Source organism: Cydia strobilella, chromosome 21 (assembly GCF_947568885.1).
Source record: "Cydia strobilella chromosome 21, ilCydStro3.1, whole genome shotgun sequence".
NCBI classification, from domain to species: domain Eukaryota; kingdom Metazoa; phylum Arthropoda; class Insecta; order Lepidoptera; family Tortricidae; genus Cydia; species Cydia strobilella.
Window position 1 is genome coordinate 4,965,950 of NC_086061.1, and position 26,162 is coordinate 4,992,111.

The 26,162-nt window shown below is 37.8% G+C and overlaps 1 protein-coding gene across 1 annotated transcript; it reads left to right on the plus strand.

The window, feature by feature from the left end:
• Positions 1–353: 353 nt before the first annotated feature.
• LOC134750824 (glutamate--cysteine ligase regulatory subunit) lies at positions 354–21,251 on the plus strand. Its single transcript, XM_063686055.1, has 6 exons — positions 354–825; positions 4,846–5,128; positions 8,603–8,740; positions 10,240–10,356; positions 16,188–16,373; positions 19,816–21,251. Exons 1-6 carry the CDS (start codon positions 730–732, stop codon positions 19,974–19,976), a joined length of 981 nt encoding a protein of 326 aa, XP_063542125.1. The 5' UTR covers positions 354–729; the 3' UTR covers positions 19,977–21,251.
• Positions 21,252–26,162: the final 4,911 nt, after the last annotated feature.

Consider the following 26,162-nt stretch of genomic DNA (forward strand, 5'->3'; position numbering starts at 1 on the left):
TAGCTTGGTCTGACTCTGACATTGTTTGATTTATGTGGAAGACCCTCATTTTTAGGGTTCCGTACCCAAAGGGTAAAAACGGGACCCTATTACTAAGACTCCGCTGTCCGTCTGTCTGTCTGTCACCAGGCTGTATCTCATGAACCGTGATAGCTAGACAGTTGAAATTTTCACAAAAGTACGGAACCCTCGGTGCGCGAGTCCGACTCGCACTTGACCGGTTTTTAGTTACCTATAATATTTTAGCATCTTTTTTAGCACATGTCAAAATTATTTGGCATCTTTCTGGCATAATTTAGACATAAGTCTGGCATCTTTTCAAATTCCGAGTTGGCAACACTGTTCCTGCAAAAATTCCTTATTCCTTCACCAAACCCATGCTTATCAGTTACAAAATCCCGCATCTAATGCACGCGTCTTTATTGACCATTGCTACGTAAATTCCTTCTTGATAATATAAGCACTATCACAAAATTTCATCATAATTTCTTATCAATATTATACCTACGTCATTCCTATTTCTTTCACGACTTAAAGTTGTGTGTGTTTCACTCGGCAAGGCCATCGTTTAGTTATCCGGTGTTGCTGAGAGTGCTCGGTCGCTTTGCATTTAAAACAAAAAACGTCCGAACTTATTTCAGTTTTTTTTTCTTAGTGTTTAAGCCCGATAACCTTGGTGTAGGAAGGCCGCGAGTTTTTCATAATTAGTGTGTAATCTATTCGGCCAAGATGTTGAAAAGTGCCTCGAAGGTGACAATAAACACTGGTAACGTGTTAAACTTAATTGATATCAAGAAAAAGGCTGGGCAAAATGTAACAGAGGAGGTTAGTATTAATCGTCAGGATTATAGTTACCTTAAGTTACCATTACTTTATCACTTTAAATAGTATCCACTAAGTTAACCACTAACATCGATAATTGCTTACCATACTACGTATTTAAGTTTTAAATAGACAACATGTCACATAATTTGTGATTTAAAGAAATGCTGGCATTATTTTGAGTTCCATGCCGTAGGAGGAAATATATCCTACAATACTTAATTTATCAAATAAAATTTAAACTTAGTAACTAATGGCTTATAAAATATCCTTCAAATATAAGATGAACATACAGAATTAGTATGCAATGAATGTGTAATGATTAATTTAATGCTAAAAAGGAAAGACGGTCAAATAGCTCATTACAAAACCGTACGGTGGTGTCGGTGGTCATTCATTCAGACCAATCATAAAAGTAGGAAAAAAGTATTATATTGGGTGGCATGATAATTGAATCAAAAATTCAAATAGTTGTCTGTTTACGTTATTAATTCTGGACATGTGTGTTTATTTTTACTTTTTAAGAGCAATAAATATTGCAGATTTTTTCTGTGACAAAATGGCACAGTTTCAATGAATGGCAGTACTGATATAAGTAATTCTTCTAATTTTAGAGTTATTAAATCTTTCATTCCTCAATTAATTTTTAATGGGACATCATATTACTTAATACAAAAAAGGGCTAATAATCTTAAACTTAATTTCTACAAATATAAATTAAAAACAGAAGTGTTTAGTAATTAACATGTTCACTGATGGTAAAGGCCTGCCCAAACCGACGGAGCACAGCGCAGATCACTTTGAAGTGCAGTTTCGCCTATTGGGTTTAAACGAATCGGACTATAGCCCGTACGGCGCGCTTCTGCAACTGAAACGCACACTCTCAATCTGCGGCTCGTGCCCAAAGCTCGACTCCGTACTGCAGGTGTGCGTGCACCAATGCAAAGTAACACGGTCTGCAAGCCGTGTTTAAGTGTCGCCCATTGAAAGGGTTTTATCGCGGAAAGGGTTGACCGGTCCCTGCCTCACTCTAACTCTTGAACCGGATGGCCCTCGTTTTCAGACCCCTACTTTATATGTCCGTTTGTTAATTTTCATTATTTTTGATAGATGGCAGTAAATTTACTGTGACTACAAAATTTACTATGACAATATAACCCTCTGTAATATCTATTCTATTTGGTTGTAAGTAGATAATGTATGGTCAGAATTCCCCAAGTGTTTCCCAGTACATTCAATACACTCAATACTCTATACAGAATGAGTAATTAAATTTAGGAGTGGTCGTTTTTAGAATATATTTTATTTATTTGTAATTTATTTCACAAAAGAAAAACTTTATGTGCAAAAGGAGAACTTAAAGCAAGCTTAAGGCATTCTCTACTCGGCCATATTCGTAGTCAAACTTATGTCAAAGCAAAAAAGATATATATTTTTTTATTAAAAAATGTAAACTACATTTTCGACACCTTTTTTACTGACTGTATTGTATGAAGCCTAGTCGGTAGTGGCCTACGAAACTGAGGGTCCCGGGTTCGAATCCTGTGCATTTGTGACATTTTCAACCAAAAGGTACCACATTGTCGCTTGTCAATAAGGTTGATTTGACAACCGACAATAAGTACCCTTTTGATTGAGAATGGCACATTAGTTTTTGTTCTTATCACACAACAATATATGTTATTTATATTTAAGTAACTATCCTAAACATCTAATGTGTATCTGTACCATAGGCACCATAGCCGCCAGGCGGGCGCCAATGACGCACAAAACAGCTAATAGCAAAATACTACTTTATATAAAATGAACAGACGTACTAACGAATGAATAATTGCCTGTGTTCAGAAACATTTACCTCCTATTAATTGTTACTATGCATTGTAGACCAGCGCTGTGACAATTAACCATTCCTTCGTAAGCCTTATAATAATCACAATAAGGTCTACATTTAGTCATAGTATACGTGCCTGAGCCTGACGATAATGACAGTGCTTATTATCTACCTAGTTATTCCTACGACTACGGAAAAAGCACATTATTAACCAAATTTGAACTCTATGTCAAGGATTTAGAGTATAAAACTTATAGTTTAAATATGTCCTTGGTTTTGACCATTGGTGGACCTTATGTCTTTGTAATAAGGTTTAAAACTTTGTTACTTATCTAATAATGTGGAAGAAGATAGGTAGGTAACAGACGAAATGTGTAAATTGTGTAGTGAATGAGTGAGTAGGTACATTTAGTATTATTTATTATACTATTTGGTATTTAATTGATTGTAAAACATGTTTTTTTTATTGAGCTATAACTTTCACAATGCTATAGTACTTGGTAATTAACGACCGGTCTGGCCAAGTGGGTAGTGGCTCTGCCTGTGAAGCCGGTCCTGGGTTCGAATCCCGGTAAGGGCATTTATTTGTGTGATGAGCACAGATATTTGTTCCTGAGTCATGGGTGTTTTCTATGTATTTAAGTATTTATATATTATATATATCGTTGTCGGAGTACCCATAACACAAGCCTCCTTGGGCTTACCTTGGGACTTAGTCAATCTGTGTAAGAATGTCCTATAATATTTATTAATTTATTTAATTAAAAAATATTCAGATCGATTCACTGTAGCTTATGTGAATGGAATAAATTGAAAAATACGAAATAAGTAAGTACAAACATAGCCACCCACCAACATAGACGGACAGACATGACCACAGTGATTACTTACATTTAAAAAAATCTTGAAAAAAAAGTATCGATTTCACGATATAGTTTAACTTGCCATCATTTTATGGTCCTGGACGTAGCAACGTCCAGTACGAAGCTTATAGGAGTTACAGGAATATGTATGCATTACTATTTACTACCAAGTTTGTGCAAAGTTAGCGTAGTCAGCCTTTATTAAATTACAGACTAGAAATCTTGGCCAGTTCGTAATCTGTTACCACATACTTCCTATAGTACCTATCAACTACTGTGTTAACACACTGAGTTGACAATGACTGTTGACAAAACATAACATTTCAGCGCTTGTTTGGCGCTGTATTACAATAGTAGATTGTTAACCAAGGGATGAAAGGCACTCATTTCTGCCGAGGTATTTTGGTGCTCGAACGCAGTGAGAGCGCCAATAGTCCGAGGCAGAAATGATGCCTTTCACCCGAGTTAAACACTCTACTTTTCATTTCGAATACGAGGAAAGTAAAATGCATGTGTTTTTTTTAAAACATGACAAGTATACATTTTTATAGTATTTTTTTGAGGGTACTTTCAATTAACAATTCAGGCAAAAGTATCGTTATTTATGGAATGGAGAGTCAAATATTAGAATGGAAATTGTATAACAAATCCATTTAAACTCAAATTTCAATTGCGTATCGTAAAAAAATTAAAAAAATCGTACTTCGAACGTAAAATGCTCTAGTGCAGACACGTATCATTTTCTGCACACCTTTTAGAACAACAATGACCCTCTTTCAGAGCATGAGAAATGAAAATGAACATGTCTGTTTTGTCTAAAGCCGCGTCCAGATACACACTTACGCAGTTTTTATTACACTGGTGCGGTTCCTAGTACTGAAACCACGGGCCGAGGGTCTAAATTTATCAAATTATACAGTATTCATTAACTCATCGTAGCTCTCATAGTTTCAATTTTTCCATACTAACCCATTTTGGCTCATCCTGCCTGTATATAACGGCTTTTTTCCGGCGGATCAGTACCTTTAATGTTCATCTAGATGTGCTACCTTACTTTATTTATACCTATTAAGCGGATGCCATTGTAGGTAAAATCCGTCGCACGCGTCCGCGCCATGTAGGAAATTTGGTAAAAGATCCCCTTGGTTCCAGTACGTGCGGATATCGCCGCTCCGGTGTGTGAAAAAGACAACGCAATACACGTAATACAAGCTATGTCCCGATCGCACAGCGGATCTGCATTCTAATGTGCAGACCGCCTTAAGCAAATTCACTCGCTTTTACGAAATTCTAGCTTTAAACATTCAACATTTCTAAATCTCTTTTCAGCTCTCAGAAAGCATCAAGCTAACCCTCTCAGAATGGGGCTCCCAAAACGGCGTCAAGCTCCAAAACGGCACAGAAGACCCGGACGCCTCTCACGACTCCGACTACGCGGTCCAATCCTCCGTAGTCACCGGCACCAGCTCCGAAGTCGTAGTCAACATCACCAGGCCGCACGACGATGTGCAGATGAAGATGGCTGAAGAGGAAAGAAAGAATCTGAAGATTGGTGTGAAGATATTTATTAATGAGGATAGTACGGCAGCGCTTGGTGAATGTTTGGAGAATGGTAAGTTACTTATGATAGAAATTTTTGCTAAACGCCATGTTCGAGACAAAACCCTGAATATCCATAAAGACTGGACATTGGCAGTCCGCGTCTAAGCAGCTGGCACGCCTCGGCCACGAAACGCACTTGCACGTTTGACGCTTACGCCGACCGCCATACATTCGTTTTAATCAATGAATGGCGGTCGGCGTCAGCGGAAAGCGTGCGTTCCGTGACCCTCGAGTAAGTGTACCATACTATGAATGGAAACGGGGCGTGTAGCGGGGTGGGGCGTGCGGCGTTCATATTAAACATATGCAAACGTATGCGAGCGGCCTTAGTGCACGCTGTAATGACAACTGTGGCTGTTCGCCACGCTGCCCGTCACGCTGCACGCCTCGCCACTCACGCCATGGTCGCTTTTATGTCTGTCAGCGTGACTTACACTTTCTAACAAGTATCTAAGCGACACCATGACACATGATATAATTGTGCAACCAAACCAGCCATGAGATGATAAAAGTGCAAAAATATCCCTATATAAGAAGCCTATTGAAACAGTAATTTCTTGTTATCAATCGGTTATGGATAATGATTTCTGGTTGAAGATTGTATTGTATTGTAGTTCGGGCGTTTTTCCGCAACTCGACGACTGGCGCCTATTTTGCGTGACATGGGGGTGGGCTAGTCCTGCCAGCCCAGCTCCTCGAGGAAACCTATCAAACCTGGTTGAAGATAATGTCACTGTTGACCGTATTATGCATAACCGTTTATTCAAGTACAAGAAATTACTATTTGAATAAGATCTCGATGTCTAATAACTTAGGACTGAGCTGGTAAATATTTTTTTCTTCCTGAATATAAACCTACATTTAGAGGTTTGGGGTTTTTATTGGCTAAAGAAGAGACGAATAATTTAAAAATGTAAATATTTTAAAACGGGGACAGCACGAGAACATTCTGTCGTGATACAATTCTTCCCGCTGTCACTCGTCTCTCGCGCTAGTTTCGAGAGTTGTTTTGATTAAAGTTCCTAATATAATTATCAAATACAAAAATATATTTATACGTGTCTCGGTTATGAATTTATTTTGAAAATTACCTTTTAATGGGACTTCACATTAATTTATTATTTTATCGGTAATTCGATACCTACACATTGTCCGTGTGTCGTAATTTTCTTAGTCTAAATACACTCATAGGTACTGTTTATTACTTTGTTTTAGAAATATGACACCCCTAGTTATATGCACAGGACTTTGCATGCATTTTATCTGACATATCTACTTACCCAATCTTATGAATTGAATTCGATTAAAAGTCGCTCATACATAATTGTTTTATGATATAAGTACAGTACCGGCCAATAATATATCACCTCCATGTTTTGACGGTATAACATTTTTTTTATATTTGTGAGTGACTTCCACCTCACTGCTTTAGGTAGTCTCATAGATTAGTATATGTTATTACTGTAAGGTAGTCTAGTAGTATTCCTTTGTACGGGCGATGAGAAAAATTGGTCTCATGTAATGGTTTTTCATAGAGGTTTTTTTTTATGTACGTAACTTCATTTTTTTACTGGAGGTTTTATAGTAATATGCTTAGTATCCTATTGTAATTCACAGTATTTCATTGCAATATTCATCATATATATTTGTATAAAATGACTAGTAAAATATGCAATCTACAAACTAACCTATATTCTTTACTCTATACAAGCTCATACAAAAACACTCAAAGGTGATATATTATTGGCCGATACTGTAGGTATGTAGGTATATAGTGTACATACACACTGATTCATAAATCGATGTCATCGGTAGGGTATGTTACCAATAAAACTGACTCATATTTTTGGGAACCCCCTCTTGCGTGTGAACAGTTTACAAAAACCGGCCAAGTGCGAGTCGGACTCGCGCACTAAAGGTTCCGTACACTTAAATATTTATTTTATTCTGTTTTTAATATTTGTTGTTATAGCGGCAACAGAAATACATCATCTGTGAAAATTTCAACTGTCTAGCTATCACGGTTCATGAGATACAGCCTGGTGACAGGCGGACAGTCGGACAGGTGGGGAGACAGACAGACAGACAGCAGTGTCTTAGTAGTAGGGTCCCGTTTTTACCGTTTGGGTACGGAACCCTAATAAATAATAGTTTAATAATAGTTTAATTGAATTGTACAAACAAGTCTTGTCTGAGCAACCATAATTATCTCATTTCAGTAGTGGAAACTGTTTTGGCTTATGTATGTATTTAAGTGCAATTATCTATATGTGTCATCTTTCGCTGTTTGTTTCCCATTATCAATAAATAAAAAAATAAAAAAAAAGCGTGTCAATCAATTTCATGATACCTACGAGTATTTAATTGTATGCCTAATCTTATCATGAATATAACGATATTAAAATTACAAGTAGACAGGATTAATAAAACTTCTTAATTAAGGTAATAATGATTTTCCCATCTTTTTACAAATTTTATATACGAAAAGCCCATAAGAACACACCATTACATATTTACTCTACTGAAGTGTTTCACCTATACGCACACATTTCATTAATTATATCTTGATATTTTACTCCTGCGATATTTATTATAGTCACATGTATTATAGATAATGTAACTTATTTTTTCCTCTTCAACTGTTATCAATGTAGTAAACAGTTAGCTTATCGTTTGGATCAATTGATAAAATATGACAATTTACTTTTCAAATAAAACTATGCTCTATTCCTTTCTCTTAAAATCTTATAATAATAGTGAAGCTATGATGTATTCGTGTGGGGTATTACGAATGAAGAGAGAGAAAATAATAAGGTGCATTAGGGCAACTTCGAAACCCGGATAATTTAGAAAATTGCTAAAATCTGCTAAACTATTACTAATAGAAGCACTTCATATTGTAGCAATAGTAAGCAAGATGCCGTGATAAGCGTTGCAGTAGAAGTTATCTCGATGCTCCTTATAAATTAATACATTGCTGACACAAAGAAATTCCAATTATTTTGACCCCGGTTCAGGCTTAGAATAATCTCCTCTGGTTTATAAGCTCCCCTTACGGTTTTTAATTTGAGTTATATAGTTGTGACTGTATTGTACCACGATTTTATGTTAAGTGGGGCTAAAATTTTCAGACTCCCGAAGAGGTACTACCTACCGGAATTTAATACTACAACGCGTAGCGTCTATAAAAACAAACGTTAATAAATGTAACGGTCGAATATCGAGAAAGAACATCTTGGCTACAAAATGCAAAAACAATGCAAAATATGTATTTGTACATGGGTAACATATCTGCACACCTAGCAGTATACCGCCGCGACAGTATCTTCTATCAGCGCATGAGATTAATTATTAATCTTTTTCTAATAAGTAAGTATACTGTTGGAAAGATACCGATAGTCTATCATTTCTCGGCCGAGGGGCGCTAAAAAATGCTTTCATGTGTATGTAGATTTCTGTCTAACTCAACACTTTCATATTCCAGTGTTCACGGCGCTACACATAACAGTGATAGACAACGTGATACTAGCATATAACCCGGACACACCTCCTAAAGAGCAGACCGAGCCCATGACAGCATATTCCAACAAGGCGTCGCCTATATCGCTGAGCAATAACGTTGGTAAGTATGGCAGGGTCTTCCTGTAAGGTATATATAACGTGATACTAACATATATGTTGTCGGGTTATAACCCGGGCACACCTCCTAAAGAGCAGACCGAGCCCATGACAGCATATTCCAACAAGGCGTCGCCTATATCGCTGAGCAATAACGTTGGTAAGTATGGCAGGGTCTTCCTGTAAGGTATATATAACGTGATACTAACATATATGTTGTTGGGTTATAACCCGGGCACACCTCCTAAAGAGCAGACCGAGCCCATGACAGCATATTCCAACAAAGCGTCGCCTATATCGCTGAGCAATAACGTTGGTAAGTATGGCAGGGTCCCCCTGTGAGGTATAGATAACGTAATACTAACATATATGTTGTCGGGTTATAACCCGGGCACACCCTCTTAAGATCAGACCCGAGCCCATGACAGCATATTCCAACAAGGCGTCGCTTATTTCGTTGAGCAATAACATTAGTAAGTATGGCAGGGTCGCCCTGTAAGGTATATATAACGTGATACTAATATATATGTTGTCGGGTTATAACCCGGGCACACCTCCTAAAGATCAGACTGAGCCCATGACAGCATACTCCAACAAGGCGTCGCCTATATCGCTGAGCAATAACGTTGGTAAGTATGGCAGGGTCACCCTGTAAGGTATATATAACGTGATACTAACATATATGTTGTCGGGTTATAACCCGGGCACACCTCCTAAAGATCAGACCGAGCGCATGACAGCATATTCCAACAAGGCGTCGCTTATTTCGCTTAGTAATAATGTTGATAATTATGGCAGGGTCGCCCTGTGAGGTTATACCTTATGTGAACAAAGAATGATTAATATTAGAAGAGGTATAAAGTGTAAGAAAAATTCCTGCCCCGAATTAGCAGGTAAAGTAGATGTCACGGTACAGCGCAATATGTGTTAGGTCTAAACTTGACGTCAAAACCTGGCGCCGTACCATCTAGTTCAGTCATGAAACTCGGAGGCACGACTTTTATTAAAATGTATACTTCTTATACAACCCTAAGGGTCGGTTGCAACAAACTGTTTGTCATCGTTAAAGAGTTCGCTAAATTTTATTGTATGGAAAGTTTCATAGTAAACCGCCGCGGCGCGCCGGGTGACGTTGATCAGTCTGTCACGTGCGGATGGTGCAGCTGGCACTTAGTCATTATTATATAATTCATACATCAAACCGTTTGTTTGTAAATTAATTTATAACAAGCAGAAACGTCTGCGAACGATGCTATTAAGCTTAGAATAAACTTAAAAGGAAAAATTACTGCCCTGGTTGAGACCCACCCAGGTCTCACCCTAGGCAGTAATTATTCCACTTTTAAATGTATTCTGTTTGTTTGTCTTTGGCGTAAAGCAGTTAATTTAAAGGCGACGCCATTATTTCAATGTAATAACCACATCAATTCGCCGAAGTGGTTTCCCAAACTCTCGTTTAATTTAGAACTCTATTTTTAAGCTGTTAAAACTGTCATTTTCCAGGAGCAAAAATCCCATCGGAGACCGATGCAGACAGCGAAGCCGACGCTCGCAAGTGTGAAGCCATACTTCCAGGGATCAAGGTGTTATGGGGCGTGCTAGAAGACTATGTCAAAAACGGTACGTTTCCTGCGTTCTAAGACCCTTCTCACACTGACTGAACTGGTGGGAGTGGTGGGTTGTTACCGTTGCCAATAGAGGACGTAAGTGATGTAACCTATGCTATCACACAGCGTGATGGTTCCCTGCGATCTTGACCAGATTAACAATCCACATACTACTGTCAGGCGCGCGAAACTCCTCGCTTCGGGCAAACTCGGCTCCGTTCGGCTCAGCATTGCTCCGAGCAATTATTAGGGTTGGCACAACTTGACGTCCCTTTGCGTGCATGACCACAGATAAGATAATGACTTGAATTTTGACAACCCTAAATAGCCGAAAGGGATAGTGTTATATATTATCAATCAATCAATCAATCAATCGTTTATTGATAACAAGCGTTACACGTCATTTAACATTTTCTGTTTAGCACACTTTACATACAATTATAAATATTAATTTTTAACAAGCAGAAACGTCTGCGATCGATGCTATTAAGCTTAGAATAAATTTAAAAGTGGAAAAATTACTGCCTTGGGTGAGACTTGAACTCAGAGGCCGTGAGTTCAAGTCTCACCCAAGGCAGTAATTTTTCCACTTTTAAATTTATTCTAAGCTTAATTATAAATATGTCATTATTCATGTAGAAATAAGATTACATTAGACTTATTCAATTAAATTTATTATTATTATTATTTAGCTTTATCCCACATTAGTGGTCCCCAAGGGTATAAGCCTCCTCCATCTGTCTCCACCTCTCTTTGTCGGTGGCAACATCCATCCATTTTTTTCCCGCAGCCTGTACAATGTCATCTGCCCATCTTTTTCTTTGCCTTCCCGCTCTTCTCTTTCCAGCTGGGCCTGGCCATTTTGTTACAAGATTTGTCCACCTTTGATCCTGATATCTTGCTACATGACCTGCCCACCTCCACTTTTGTTTCAGACTAAACTGCAGGGCATCTGTTATCTTTGTTCTCTTGCGGATGTCTATATTTCTTGTTTTTTGTATTCTTCTTAAATTTAAAATACTTCTTTCCATTGCATGCTGGCAAGATAGAATTTTGTTCTTCGCTCTTTCCGTGTAAACCCATGTTTGGCATGCATATGTCAAGCTAGGAAGAATGCAGGAGTCCATTATGATCTTTTTCATGTTAAGATTGTAATTGCCTTTGAGAATTTCTTTTTGTGCCCAGTATTTCTTCCAGGTTGTGTTTATTCTTCTATCAATTTCATTTTCATTACTGGTTGTTGCGAAAGATACTAATTTTCCCAGATATACATAGTCTTCCACATAATCTATGGGTTTTTCCTCTATTTTGATAGTCTTCTTGTTGTAGTTTGACATGATTTTAGTTTTAGATGCATTCATGTGCAGGCCGATTTTTTTGCTTTCAAAGTCCAGTTCTTGTAGCATTTTTTCCATGTCTTTTGCTGATTCACTAAAGATGGCTATGTCATCAGCAAATCTTAAATGCGTTAGTTTTTTGTTTGATATCCATATTCCTTTTCGATTCCAGTCCATTTTCTTGAAAATATCCTCCAGAACCGCTATAAATAGTTTTGGAGAGAGTGGGTCGCCTTGTCTCACTCCTCTCCCAATTGTGAATGGTTCGCCTTGCCTTTCTAGTTTAACTCTGCTTGTGCTTTTTGAATAAATATTCTTTATTATGTCTATATATGTGTTGTTGATATTATTGTTTTTTAGGGCAAGCAATATAGATGACTGTGTTATACTATCGAAAGCTTTCGAGTAGTCCACAAAAGCTATATATAGTGGCCTATTAAATTCTTTATATTTTTCAATAACCTGTTCCATGGTGTGGATGTGGTCGGTTGTAGAATAGTGTGATCTGAATCCTGCCTGTTCAACCGGTTGATTTCTGTCGATGTTTGGAGCTATTCTACTCAGAATTATTGATGAGAAGAGTTTATATATTGTTGATAGTAGGCTTATAGGTCTGTAGTTGCTAATGTCAAGCGGGTTCCCTTTCTTGTAGAGTAGTGTTATGTTGGATTCACACCACTGGTTTGGTACTTCCTTGTTTTTCAAAACTAGGTTGAACAGTTTTACTAGATATGTTATTAAAATTGGAGCACCTATTTTTAGGGCTTCATTCGAGATGCTGTCTGCTCCTGGGCTTTTCTCAGGTTTTAATTTTTTTATATGTTTTAGGATCTCATTTATAGTTATTTGCTCTGGGATTGTTTCTGAAGTATTTTCTTTATTACAGTTATAGTTAATTTCTTCCTCCTGTAATGGTTTTTTGTAAAGTCCAGCATAGAAAGTTGTGGCATGTTTCACTATATCATCTCTATCCCTAGTTTCTCCCTTTTCATCATTCAAAGATTGTATCCAATTTTTGCAAGTAGCAAGTTCTTTAAAAGCTCTCTTTGAGCTTCTGAACTTTGACATGTTCCTTTCTATTACTGATTGTCTATGGCTATCATAGTCTTTTCGGATTGCCTTATTTGTTTGTTTGAATATCACCTTTAATTCTTCTTTAATTTCTCTGGTTCTTGGCTTCATGGTCAATAGTTCATGTCGTCTAGAAATTAGACTAAGTGTTTGATTGGTAAGAACTCTGTGTTGGGTAGTGCTAGGTTTTTTAGTAGATTGTAGACTTTTTGCTATTATTATTTCCAATTTATTACTTAGGGATTGGACATCTTCGGACTCGATCAGTGAATTTTCTGATGTTGTTACATATTTTTCTAGATTTTTAATATAGTTACTTCGTTCTATTACACTCTTCAGCTTGTTGGGGACTGTATTAAACACTCTTCGACTGACTTTAGGTTTTTCTGTATTAAGAGTACATCTTACTAGTCTATGATCCGAGGGAAAGCTTACATTGTTCAACACCTCTATGTTTTTTATAGTATTTGGTTTAGGGCTGAGAATAAAGTCGATTTCGTTTTTTGTGTTGTTATCAGGTGAGACCCATGTCCATCTTCGAGATGCTTTCTTTTTAAAGTATGTATTCATTATAGATAGGTTGTTCTCATATGCATACTGTATTAGGCGTTCGCCCCTGGCATTTCTTTCCCCATATCCATGTTTTCCCATTATGGTGTTTTCTTCTGGTTTGGAATGTCCAATTTTAGCATTGAAGTCCCCGATGATTATTATGTTTTTATCAGCTGAGCTTTGTGCTTCCGATAAGTCCTTGTAAAATTTTGTGATGTCTTCTTCACTTGAGCTCTCAGTAGGGGAGTAAACTTGTATTATTGAGAGGGGTCCATCTTCAAATTTCATTCGTAGTAATGCGACTCTTTCTGATATTCCCTTAAAGCTTAAAATATTGTTCTTTAATGATTTTTGAATGATGAAACCCACTCCATAGAGGCCCTTAGTTTCACCCTTATAGCACAGTATATATTCTGTATGTTCTTCAATAGCACATCCCAGTTTTCTCGTTTCTGCGAGTCCTATGATGTCCCATTTGATTTTTTCTAATGCTTGGTTTAGGTCTAACATTCTTTGTTTTGTTGATAATGACCTTACATTATAAGTGCACACTTTAAGATAGTTATCCTTTTTTGATATTGTTTTCTCTTGTGATTTGATGCGGTTAGTGTTGATGGTGTTCTTTTGGTGTTTAGAATTAATTTTTGTTGATTTTTTGTTGGATGGAGGGTAATAGTCGTCTTCCCCCACGGTGACAAGCCGGGTTGGGGTGCTTAGGTTTTTTGATCTTAATTTGGGTGTTAATGCAGTATTTGTTGTTGGGTCGTTCCGGTGGTATTGGTTCTTTGGTTGCTATAGGATTTTGTCGTCTTCCAAGTCATTGTTAGATCTCCATTGTGAAAATGCATTTGTTTTTATTACTTTATTAGGGTTTCTTGTAGAGCCTTTGTCTGTGCTTGGCACAGTGGAGGGTGAGTTAGTTGGAGATCTCCTCCGTTTTTCATTTGGATTTGGATTGTCCCGTACAATTAGTTTGTCATAGCGCAAATATGCAATTTTTCCTTTGCTTATTTCTTCTTTTGCTTTGATTTTAAGCTCCCTCCTTTTTTCCAGCACGTCCTTAGGGTAATCATCAGTAGCGTAAGTTTTGGCTGGGAGCTTTTTATTGTTTTTAAGCACCATCAGTTTACGCCATTCCAATGTTACGCTAACTAGGATGGGTCGGCTTCTTTCTTCGGATTTTCTTCCTAGTCTTTGGACACTACTAATTTCCCATTTGTCCCAGTTATCAGTTTTGGCACTTTCACTTTGTTGGTTTAGAATGTTTAGCACTAGTTCCACGAGTTCGGAGGGGTCTTTCTCCTTCTCCATAATACCATGTAGTAAGAAATTATGCTTCTTTGTTAATTTTTCCAATTTGTTTACTCTGTTTCTAAGTGTGTTAATTTCTAGGTTAAGTTTTGCGTTCTCTTCAAGAATAGGTTTTAGTTTTTCATCGACACGTTGTAGAGCAATTGCCGTTATGTTTTCTGTCAATTCAGCTGTTTGTAATTTTAGTTTCTCATCGAGTTTTGTCAACAAAAGTGACATCTCAGGTGACAGCTCGGCAGCCATTTTGTGGTGAGACGTGAGACACGTAATTTTTGACAGATTTCTGAACGTGCCTTCGACGTTTAGGTTGGCAGTATTGTAGCGGATATGCGGAATGGATGTTTCGGTGACAGATAACCTCAAATCTTTTTGTATTTTTTTTGCCGACTGATTTCACTAAAGATATCGCGTTCTGTGTTGTTATTTATTGTTTATCTAGTTCACACACGATTAATTAACGTTCTTATCAACACTTTCGGACTGATTTTTCTTGTTTATGCACTGATTTCTCACTATTTCACGGGAGCGTTTGACAAGCGTCTTACTTCTTTAACACCGGAACCGGAACCGGAATTTATTAGACATCATTAAATTATAAAATATAACAGTATGTCACAGGCATTTAGAATTTTATGTTAGTCTATTCGATTTATAAATTCATCTACCGAGTAAAAAGCTTTCTCTGTTAAGTACTCCTTGAGCTTGGTTATAAATATGGTGTCGGACATTTCAACTAGTTTTAAGTCATTGGGCGATCGGTTGTAAATTTTGGGACCTATATACCACACACATTGCTCCGATTTTTTCAGTCTGTGACTGGTAGAATATTATATCCATGACGATAGTTTGGACCACGCATTCTGAATTCCTCCGAGATTCCTACGAACAACTTTTGCCACTTCTAATATATAAAGACCTGGAATGGTTATGATTCTTAATGTCCGAAAAAGACATATATATTAGATATATTAGAAAGGGATAGCATGATTCGACCCTGAAACGCTGTCAAACTTCGGTTTTGTAGGAAGTTTCCTTTCTGTACGGTAGTACTATAACTTATTCTGTGCTACTGTCTCACAGTCTGTTTTTTTGTTTTATATTTCTTTTTTTAATTCTCGAAATCACGTATTCTCGAAGTAAGGTGTAAAAATATGGGTGTAGACAACTTATCCAAAAATATGTCCCAGTTCCTAATTCGCTGACATGGGACATATTTTTGAGATGATTTATGTACCCATATTTCTACACTTACATATATTCCCGAACACCGAATCCAAGTTCGATTCGACTAGCGAAGGTACTTAAAAAAAAAAAAAAACAGTGTTTATTTAATTTTAACAGTCATCATCTTAAAGTTAGTGGTTGGGACCTCCTTTTAAGCTTTAAATATAGGTTGTGCCAGGAGGTACCGCCCTTCCTTATCTGGAGAATATTAACAAGAACCTTACCTTACCTTACCTTAACCTTTTAATACCTTTCTAAAGTCAAAATGCCGTAAGTGTGAAGAAGGGCTTCTCGTAGGCTTCTCTCACTTCTAAATCATCTTGTTATAACAAAATGGTACAATCTGTAGGGCGAGTGAACCTGCTCGGCGTAGCCGACGTGGGCGGCGGCTGCCTGTACAAGCTGCACGCGTGGGCCAAGGTGAAGCCGACCATCGCACAAATAAACCTCGCCTCCTGCTGCGTGGTGCCGCCTTGTCTGCACGCCTTCTGTCGCAACAATGACGTGCAGTTGCTGACACATGCTGACCCCCCAGGTTTGTAAAAGTAGATTGTTAATCAAGTGATGAAAGGCACTCATCACTGCCGAGGTATTTTTAGAATAGAATAGAATAAGACTAAGTAAATAATATTTTTTTACAGTGAAGTAATAAAAAAAAAAAATTATATGCTTTGAATAGAATTGAATAGAATAGAAATCATTTATTCAGACAACACATCAATACAACACATATATAGCAAATACAAGACAAAGATAAACAAAACAGTAGAAATAGAGATGTGAAGCCGAAATGGTCTCCACTCAGCAATGCAGCTGGCACGACTAGCGTGGTCAACGGCGCTGGTTTTCTGTGGAGACAGCGGAGTGTGCGGGACAGCATAGTGCGGGACGGGACACGTTGCATCGTCGGGGCATTTTAGCGCTCGAACGCAGTGATAGTCCGAGGCAGAAATGATGCCCTTTCACCCGAGTTCTCTCACTCACTCACTCATTTCGAATATGAGGAAAGGACACTTTTCATTTCGAATATGAGGAAAGTAAAATACATGTGTTTTTTTTAAAACATGACTAAGTATATATTTTTATAGTATTTCTTGAGGGTACTTTCAACTAACAATTCAGGCAAAGGTATCGTTACTAATGGAATGGAGAGTCAAATATCAGAATGGGAATTGTATAACAAATCCATTTAAACTCAAATTAAAATTGCTTATAGTAAAAAAAAATCGTACTTCTAACGTAAAATGCTTTAGTGCAGACACGTATCATTTTCTGCACACCTTTTAGAACAACAATGACCCTCTTTCAGAGCATGAGAAATGAAAAATAAGTAGTAATTAGTATTGGACACTAAGGACACCAATTATGGACATTTATCTTAAATTCTACGGTTATTAATTGATCGTTGAACAATTAATGCATAGATACATTTTTACCCCCTTATTCATAAAACTTTACGGGCCTGATTTAGTTAAATTATGTTCTATCCGTTTTTTATAAATACATAAGTGCCTGCCACGACCTCGCGAAAGTTTGGCTACGCTGACGACCTGGCCCTAGTAACTCAGACAAAGCGTCTAGAAACAGCAGAAGTCATCTTGCAAAGAGACCTAGAGGTGATGGACGAATACTTCCAGCGCTGGCGCCTGTGCCCGAATTCCAGCAAGACAGAAGTCTGTTGTTTCATCTGTCAAATAGGCTAGCGAAAAAGCAACTGGAAGTTAAGTTCAGAGGTACAGTCCTACGTCATAACTTCTGCCAAAAATACCTCGGCGTAACCCTTGATAGGAACCTAACATATAAGCACCACCTTGATAAGTTGTCTGGAAAGCTGAAGACCAGGAACAACATCATCCAGAAGCTCACAGGAACGTCATGGGGCGCCAGCGCTGCCTGCCTAAAAACCACTGCTATGGCCCTCGTCTATTCGACGGCAGAATACTGTGCACCTGTATGGATGAACAATGCACACGTGGCCAGAGTTGACGTCGAGCTCAACCATACGATGAGGATCATCTCGGGCTGCATCATGCCTACGCCTACTTGCTGGTTACCGGCTCTAAGCAGCATAACGCCACCAGGAATTCGCAGACAAAAATGCCTATCACGGGAGATCACCAAAATGTCTGGAAACTTATTGCTGTCTATCCATCAAGACCTGGACAGCCTCAAAATTAGCCGACTTAAGTCGCGAAATCCACCAGCCAAAGCCTGGCATGGAATGATAAACAACCGTGGGAAAAAGAATGGGAATCCCAGCAGCAGCATGTAGACAACACCATCTTTGAGTTTATCACACAGGAACGGCCCAAAGGATTCAACGAAAGCCGACAAATATGGTGGATTAAACCGTCTAAGGGCTGGTATCGGCAACTGTGCGTACCTCTGGCACAAGTGGGGGTGGAGCGAGTCGGCGGCGTGCGAGTGTGGAGGAACAGACCATACATCATATGGTATTTCAGTGCCCTGTTACCAGATATAATGGCCCAGTTCAGGATTTTAAAAATCTGACAGAAAGCGCGAGTTTGTATCTGCGGAATTGTAAATTTTGATGTTAAGTTTAATTAAGAAGTGTGTGTATTGATTCATCATCATCATCATATCAGCCCTTTATCGCCCACTGCTGAGCATAGGCCTCTCTTCCAGTACGCCACTTGTCCCGGTCCTGAGCTAACCTCATCCAGAAGTGACCCGCAACCTTCCGGATGTCGTCCACCCAACGAGCCGATGGACGCCAGGGGCTTCTTTCATTCGAAAGCGGCCACCATTCCGTTAACATTTTAGTCCACCTGCCATCACTGCCTAGCAACATGTCCCGCCCAACTCCATTTTAGTTTGGTAATGGCGAAACCAACGTCTTGCACCTTGGTGCGTCGACGGATCTCGACATTCCTTACTCGATCTTAAAGCTTGATACCGAGCATGGCGCGCTCCATGGCTCTCTGTGCTACGCGGATTTAATGCACAGCCTCCTTAGTGAGCGTCCATGTCTCGGCACCGTATGTCATGGTGGGCAGGACACATTGGTTGAAGAGGCGAGTTGAAGAGGAGATTGATTGCCATACGATAAATAAATAAATACATAAGTCAAAATGATAGATAAAGACAAACGATTTACAGCTAATTCAGGCTAGTAACGCGTTTATGAATAACGCCATTAGTTTTTACGATATGAATGTTCATTATTGGCTCCTTGTCCAACCTATGTTTATATCCTGGGAGAAAGTGATAGCAACTATAGACCAAATAAACCTGACGATGTATTTTTTTTTATACCACGTCTGTGGCAATCAAGCATACGGCCCGCCTGATGGTAAGCAGTTACCGGAGCCTATGTTGTAGGGTGGGTTGGGGGTATTTGCCGTATAATATCTAAAGTTGCTCTATACAGGGATATCCTAAGGCCCTGCCATACAAATGAAATATCTAAAATTTGCCACTGAAATTTGAACCCACAGTGTAGGAAATAAGAGTTGATTTTGCGTTGTTGGAAAATTAAACAAAGCAAAAGCGACTGTTGCAATTGAATAGGGTTTATATTTCATCGAACTGAAGAGGTATTATAGGTAAGACCTTGGGCCTTAGGAGGTTAAGTCAATCATACGTCATTGAGCATATGAACTTCCACCTCTAGAGGTGATATTACTGCAAGGTTCTGCCACCAGAGTGCAGCACTAGCCACTAGTAAACCATAGAGTAACTGATCCTCTAACAGGTTTTTGACAAGTTTTCAGAGATAAAATATGACATTGATGCATCAAGGCGGTTTGTTTACAGAGGACCTACCGGGAAACGCGAATCCGAAATTTTACTATCTGCCTCTTTATCGCTCGAATATGCAAGAGTGACAGATGTTAGATAACGAAATTTCGATTTTCTTGTTTCGCGATAGACCCTCGAATTGTGGTACTGGCGCCACCTACGCAGAGTTTCGCGTAATATTCCCTATTTCATAACTATTGTCATATGTATTCCAGATCTCCTCTCGCTAGCTGCCGTGAAGACGCTGTCAGAAGCCGGCGTGGGCTGCGACAACCTGGACTGGTGCGCGCGCTACCAGGTGCATATCAAGTGTCGGGGCGTGCTCGCCTTGAAGGGCTACGTGTGTAAGGCCACGCTGGACAAGAAGGTCAAATAGGTTATATTATTTTAAAATAACAATTACACGATATTGACTGAAGTGATAAAAAAAATAGACAAAAGTATACTGAGACGCGTGAAATGTAAAATATTGTAACTGTAAATTTGATAGCTGATGAATAATGTCGCCGGTAAAATGATACTTAAGGAAAAAATGGGGTTACTTTAATAGTTTTACAATGCAATAATCTGTTTTTACTAAAAAAAAATCATTTAACTACATAGTAAAATTATTAGTGACTTAATTTTTACCTGCACCCAAAAATGCTGCGTTTTTTTATTATTAAAGGCTTAAACCCTGCAATTTCAAAGTCACTCCTGCATTTTAAACCCGGGGTGGGTTTACGGCACCAGTAAAAGACGAGGGCCCAATGATGGAACTGTGCGTTTATTTGGCTATTATTTGTAATATTATGACCCTATGATAGATTAATTAAAAATGAAGTGTCCATCACTGGTGCTTATAAACTTAGTGTCCAATATTGGTGCCGTTACCTTAGATAGTATATAGGGTATATTATGCGGTAACTATGTTGTTGCGCTCTACTTTGATAAAGATACCCCATTTACCACAAAACATATTGCACTGTACGGCTGATAAATTTGGGAATGTATACAATATTTACTTTACTTTTACGTGTCTTTGTCTATGACTAAAACAAAAGCAATGCAATATAGCTAAGAAAACGGCCGGTTATATATGTAGGAATTGGACTTTTTTTGGACCTACTGTATCAAAAAACAATTTGCATGGAAGTAAATGCCCACTTCTAATACGAATCCATTTCCGATATAAACGGAGAACGGAGATAATCCTTAAACAAACGTATAATCATTAAATTGTATGTTGTTAGTATTGGTATGGAATAGTATAGTCATGTAACGTTAATGCCCCAGTGCTGGACACTGTCCCAATAATGGACACCTACAATCTTAATTCCAAGTTTGTTCCACAACCCTGTTTTTTATCTAATTTCAAGATGAAGTAAACTAAAAATGCAACTTATATTAAACTGAACGTAAATCACTTTTACGTGATGTATCGAATTTTAAATCGTTTTCTCGTTTTGATTTTAAATGTACGAATCTACTATCAACTTCTTAGTTGGTCAACGATTTAAATTATTTCATTTTATTCATAAAATTGCCATTATTTAGGTATAGTCAGCATCAAAAGTATCAGCATCAGACTAATACTAAATAACTTATAAAAAGAGATGTCTACACATGTAGAACAATTAGACGAAAGATACTTTTGGACGCGAACTGTAGAAATATACCCATCTTAAAGTCCGGCAACGCACTTACAACCCCTCTGGTGTTGCGGGTATCCATGGGCGGCGGTAATCGCTTACCATCAGGTGATCCGTCTGCTCGTTTGCCTCCTATTTCATAAAAAAATAATAATAATATATGTCTATTTGGAACAATATTCCAGGGTGGCCGATAATTTTGGCGCGTTGTTTCAACCCCTATTATTGCTGACTGCTTATTGTACACTAGCTTGTCAAATAAGTACGTTAATACACCCAAATAAAATAAAATAAAGTTGTGATTAAAATAAAGCTTGAATTTGCTTTATTATTGTGATATAAGTTATGAATTTACAAAAAAACTTACAAAATGCACAAAAAAACTAAAATGTTGTTTTAATCGACAAAATTTAGCAACAGTTTTGTAGTTTGTTTTGTTAATACATTAAAGTGCCTGCCAGCATATATTATATGATAATTTTAATTTAAAGTTATTATAAATTACTAGTAAGTATTAATTTTAGTTCAAATTAATATTTGTACTTAGATGGATCCTAATTTTCTTTACAAATGTAATCTCATTTAGAGGATTCCTAATGAAATGCTCTTTTTATGATAAACTTGCAATTTGCTAGTTTTATATTTTATTATAAGGTAAATGACGATTGTAAATTATACGCCGAAGAATACTTAAGTACGAGTACTTAATGATGTAATTATTTTTTACAGTATTTTAATATGTAGTTACATTACTTTTCATTGACTAATACCAACTAATACTTAACCCTCTGAAAGTCAATGGTACTTAAAGTGCGTACAGACTTATAGCTCCATTGACAATATATTTTTTGGGAAAATGATATATTAGCGCTATGGAAATAAAGACGCCTGTGTGTTGACAATGTTGACATATATTATGGTTACTTCAAAAGTTGTTTAACCCTTGGAACCCCCAGCCAAAAAACGACCTTGATGTATTTAATTTTGTAGTTCAGCTAACCCCATAACGATTCGGTAGGATTCAATGGGTTAAACAAAGTGATACACTTGACCATACGTTTTCTGGTTGAACATAGTAATATACCATATAGGTAATAGTTACATAAAAACATTGTATTATAATACCATTGGTTGACCCAATAATCTTTAGAACGAATGAATGATTGTGTACCAGTAATGGACACATATTGTAGATGACGTAATAACATACAATGATCGTGTACCAGTAATGGATACATAACATGCCGTCGGTTATGCATTTGAACTTCTTTAGTTCCAATATTTTAACTACTGGTATCAATTTCAAAATACTGGCTATTTTTGATTGTGTAAGAAAAAAAGTCACAAAAAATTAACGGACAAAGCAGAACGAGTAAGATAATAACTGAGGCTGTTAGAGTTAGACCTAGAAAAGTCTGCAGTGATATTGATAGCATATGCAGTGCAAGTGTTATTTTAAACGTCAAACTTCTATGAAATTATGACGTATAAATAAAACTTGCACTGCGTGTGCTATCAAAATCGCTGCAGACTTTTCTTGATCTAACTCTAGAGTTCTTACAGAGCAATTTCCGTACAAATGTTTTTAATAATAATTAAATGCGCATTTCTTTTGAAATTTTGCAATTTTTTACAATACTGTTTTTTTATAAAAATATTAAATACACAAAAAACCAACTGTAAGGAAATTTGGCTGTTTCGAATTTTAAAGAACATTTATAGTTGAAGTGAAGTATGATATCCTACAACTTTATTTGAGAAATGGCAAACCAACATATTATTATTTAATATTGTATAATTTTCGTGAAAAAATACTTCACGGAGAAACAATATACCTACGTGCACTTATGCTTAAACATTATTTAAAATAAGTTATGTTTAAATTAAAGATAATATATTTATTGTACAGCATGGGCTTTGTTTTATTTACCTTCGTGAGAGCACCTTATTAAAAGGAAAAAAAAAATAAAAAAAACCGGACAAGTGCCAGTCGGACTCGCGCACCGAGGGTTTCGTACTTTTTAGTGTTTGTTGTTATAGCGGCAACAGAAATACATCATCTGTGAAAATTTCAACTGTCTAGCTATCACGGTTCATGAGATACAGCCTGGTGATAAACAGAGGGTTCCGTACCCGAAGGGTAAAAACGGGACCCTATTACTAAGACTCCACTGTCCGTCTGTCACCAGGCTGTATCTCATGAACCGTGATAGCTAGACAGTTGAAATTTTCACAGATGATGTATTTCTGTTGCCGCTGTAACAACAAATACTAAAAACAGAATAAAATAAATATTTAATTGGGGCTCCCATACAAAACAACGTGATTTTTGTGCCGTTTTTTGTGTAATGGTACGGAACTCTTTGTGCGCGAGTCGCACTTGGCCGGTTTTTTGTGTAGGTATTTTAGACCTAGTTCTGCATCATCTCACTACTTATCTTCCTCACGTTCTTCGCTTGGCAACTAACTCAAAGAATTTGCGTAGGCGCTAGTTTTTACGAAAACAACTACAGTGCCCTTGCAGGGCTCATAGCTGATCTTGCTGTTGATATACCATCTTATGTTATGTATGCACCTATGAAAGCAATAAAATACTGAACGCTCACTCTAACGGCTTGAAAATAGAGGCGTGTTCATATATTTGTGAGCACATTGGCCGCTCCGATATATCTGATGGCGACTAATAATGCACGCTCCCTAAACGTATACGATAGCGACTATTAAATACAGCTAATTTTAACAACGGGGTTAACAATCAAGTGTTTTGTATTTACCAATTTGAAGTCACCTGTATAAGCGTAGGTGACTACGAAACCCTAAAAATAGGTTTCGATACTTTCGATTTTAAAATACGAGCCCAAACCGACCACCCTCACCTTATTAGTCGATTTAAATTCAACACCCCGATACCGAATCATCCGAGACAGAATAACAAATTCAAATATAAAAAAAAAGGGTTCATACCGGATATTACCTTCCGACCTCGGCTTCCGTTGTGGCGATTTCTTAACGGACTGTTGTAGTTAGACTTTTATTTAGCACTAGCTTTTGCCCGCGACTTCGTCTGCGTGGAATTAGTAATTTGGGTACCTTAATTCTTAAAAATATCTGCTGTTTAATCCATCCTTTTTCACCCCCAAATTGGTCCACACTATACATTTCCACCCCATTTTTTACACCCTTAAGGGATGATTTCGGGGATAAAAGTTATTCTGTATCATTTCCCACAGCTCAAACTATCCCCATACTAAGTTTCATCTAAATCGGTTCAGCGGTTATTGATTCTCCATACAAATTTCCACCCCCCTTTTCACCCTCTTGAGGGGTGAGTTCTGGGATAAAAAGTATCCTATGTCCTTCCCCGGGACTCAAACTATCTGTATACCAAATTTCAACTAAATCGGTTCAGCGGTTTAAGCGTGAAGAGGTAACACACAGACAGACTTTCGCATTTATAATATTAGTATGGACTAGCTTTTGCCCGCGACTTCGTCTGCGTGGAATTAGTAATTTGGGTACCTTAATTCTTAAACAAATCTGCTGTTTAATCCATCCTTTTTCACCCCCAAATTGGTCCACACTATACATTTCCACCCCATTTTTTACACCCTTAAGGGATGATTTCGGGGATAAAAGTTATTCTGTATCATTTCCCACAGCTCAAACTATCCCCATACTAAGTTTCATCTAAATCGGTTCAGCGGTTATTGATTCTCCATACAAATTTCCACCCCCCTTTTCACCCTCTTGAGGGGTGAGTTCTGGGATAAAAAGTATCCTATGTCCTTCCCCGGGACTCAAACTATCTGTATACCAAATTTCTACTAAATCGGTTCAGCGGTTTAAGCGTGAAGAGGTAACACACAGACAGACTTTCGCATTTATAATATTAGTATGGACTAGCTTTTGCCCGCGACTTCGTCTGCGTGGAATTAGTAATTTGGGTACCTTAATTCTTAAACAAATCTGCTGTTTAATCCATCCTTTTTCACCCCCAAATTGGTCCACACTATACATTTTCCACCCCATTTTTTACACCCTTAAGGGATGATTTCGGGGATAAAAGTTATTCTGTATCATTTCCCACAGCTCAAACTATCCCCATACCAAGTTTCATCTAAATCGGTTCAGCGGTTATTGATTCTCCATACAAATTTCCACCCCCCTTTTCACCGTCTTGAGGGGTGAGTTCTGGGATAATAAGTATCCTATGTCCTTCCCCGGGACTCAAACTATCTGTATACCAAATTTCAACTAAATCGGTTCAGCGGTTTAAGCGTGAAGAGGTAACACACAGACAGACAGACAAACTTTCGCATTTATAATATTAGTATGGAGTATGGATTGGTTTCTAGTTTAAAACCTTACCTGGTGCCTATTTTAATACACAATTACCTATGGGTAGATTCCCAGGTCTATAGGTAACGTTAGTACTTATTAGCCTATTCCCACAAACTACTAAGAAGATACTACGTCCTATTCCACTTGATTCTATTGTAAAATTGTGATCAATTGAATTAGGGGGCGCGAGCGCAAAAATGCCAATTTGCGACGCTAGTGGGTTTGGGGGCAATTAATTTCGAGAGCTCAAGTGTCGCGTGTCACCAAAAATCTAAAATTTATGAGTGCCTAGCCAAGATTCCAGTCGTTCGTTCCGAAGCGAACAATAGCGTTATCTCTCTCTATCACTCTTTAATATTAGTGCGACAGAGACAGTTACGTTTCGTTTGCTACGGAGCGTAAACGGTTGGCATCTTGGCTAGGCACCCTGGTCATTTGGAAAGCGAAAGACATACGGATCGCGTTTCTATTACCCATTTCAGAGGCCAGCTGCAGATTTGGTTTTAATGTAAACTATAAGTGCCTAAACGGTTGGCATCTTGGCTAGGCACCCTGGTCATCTCTGGGTACAAGTATGTATATTTTCTTAA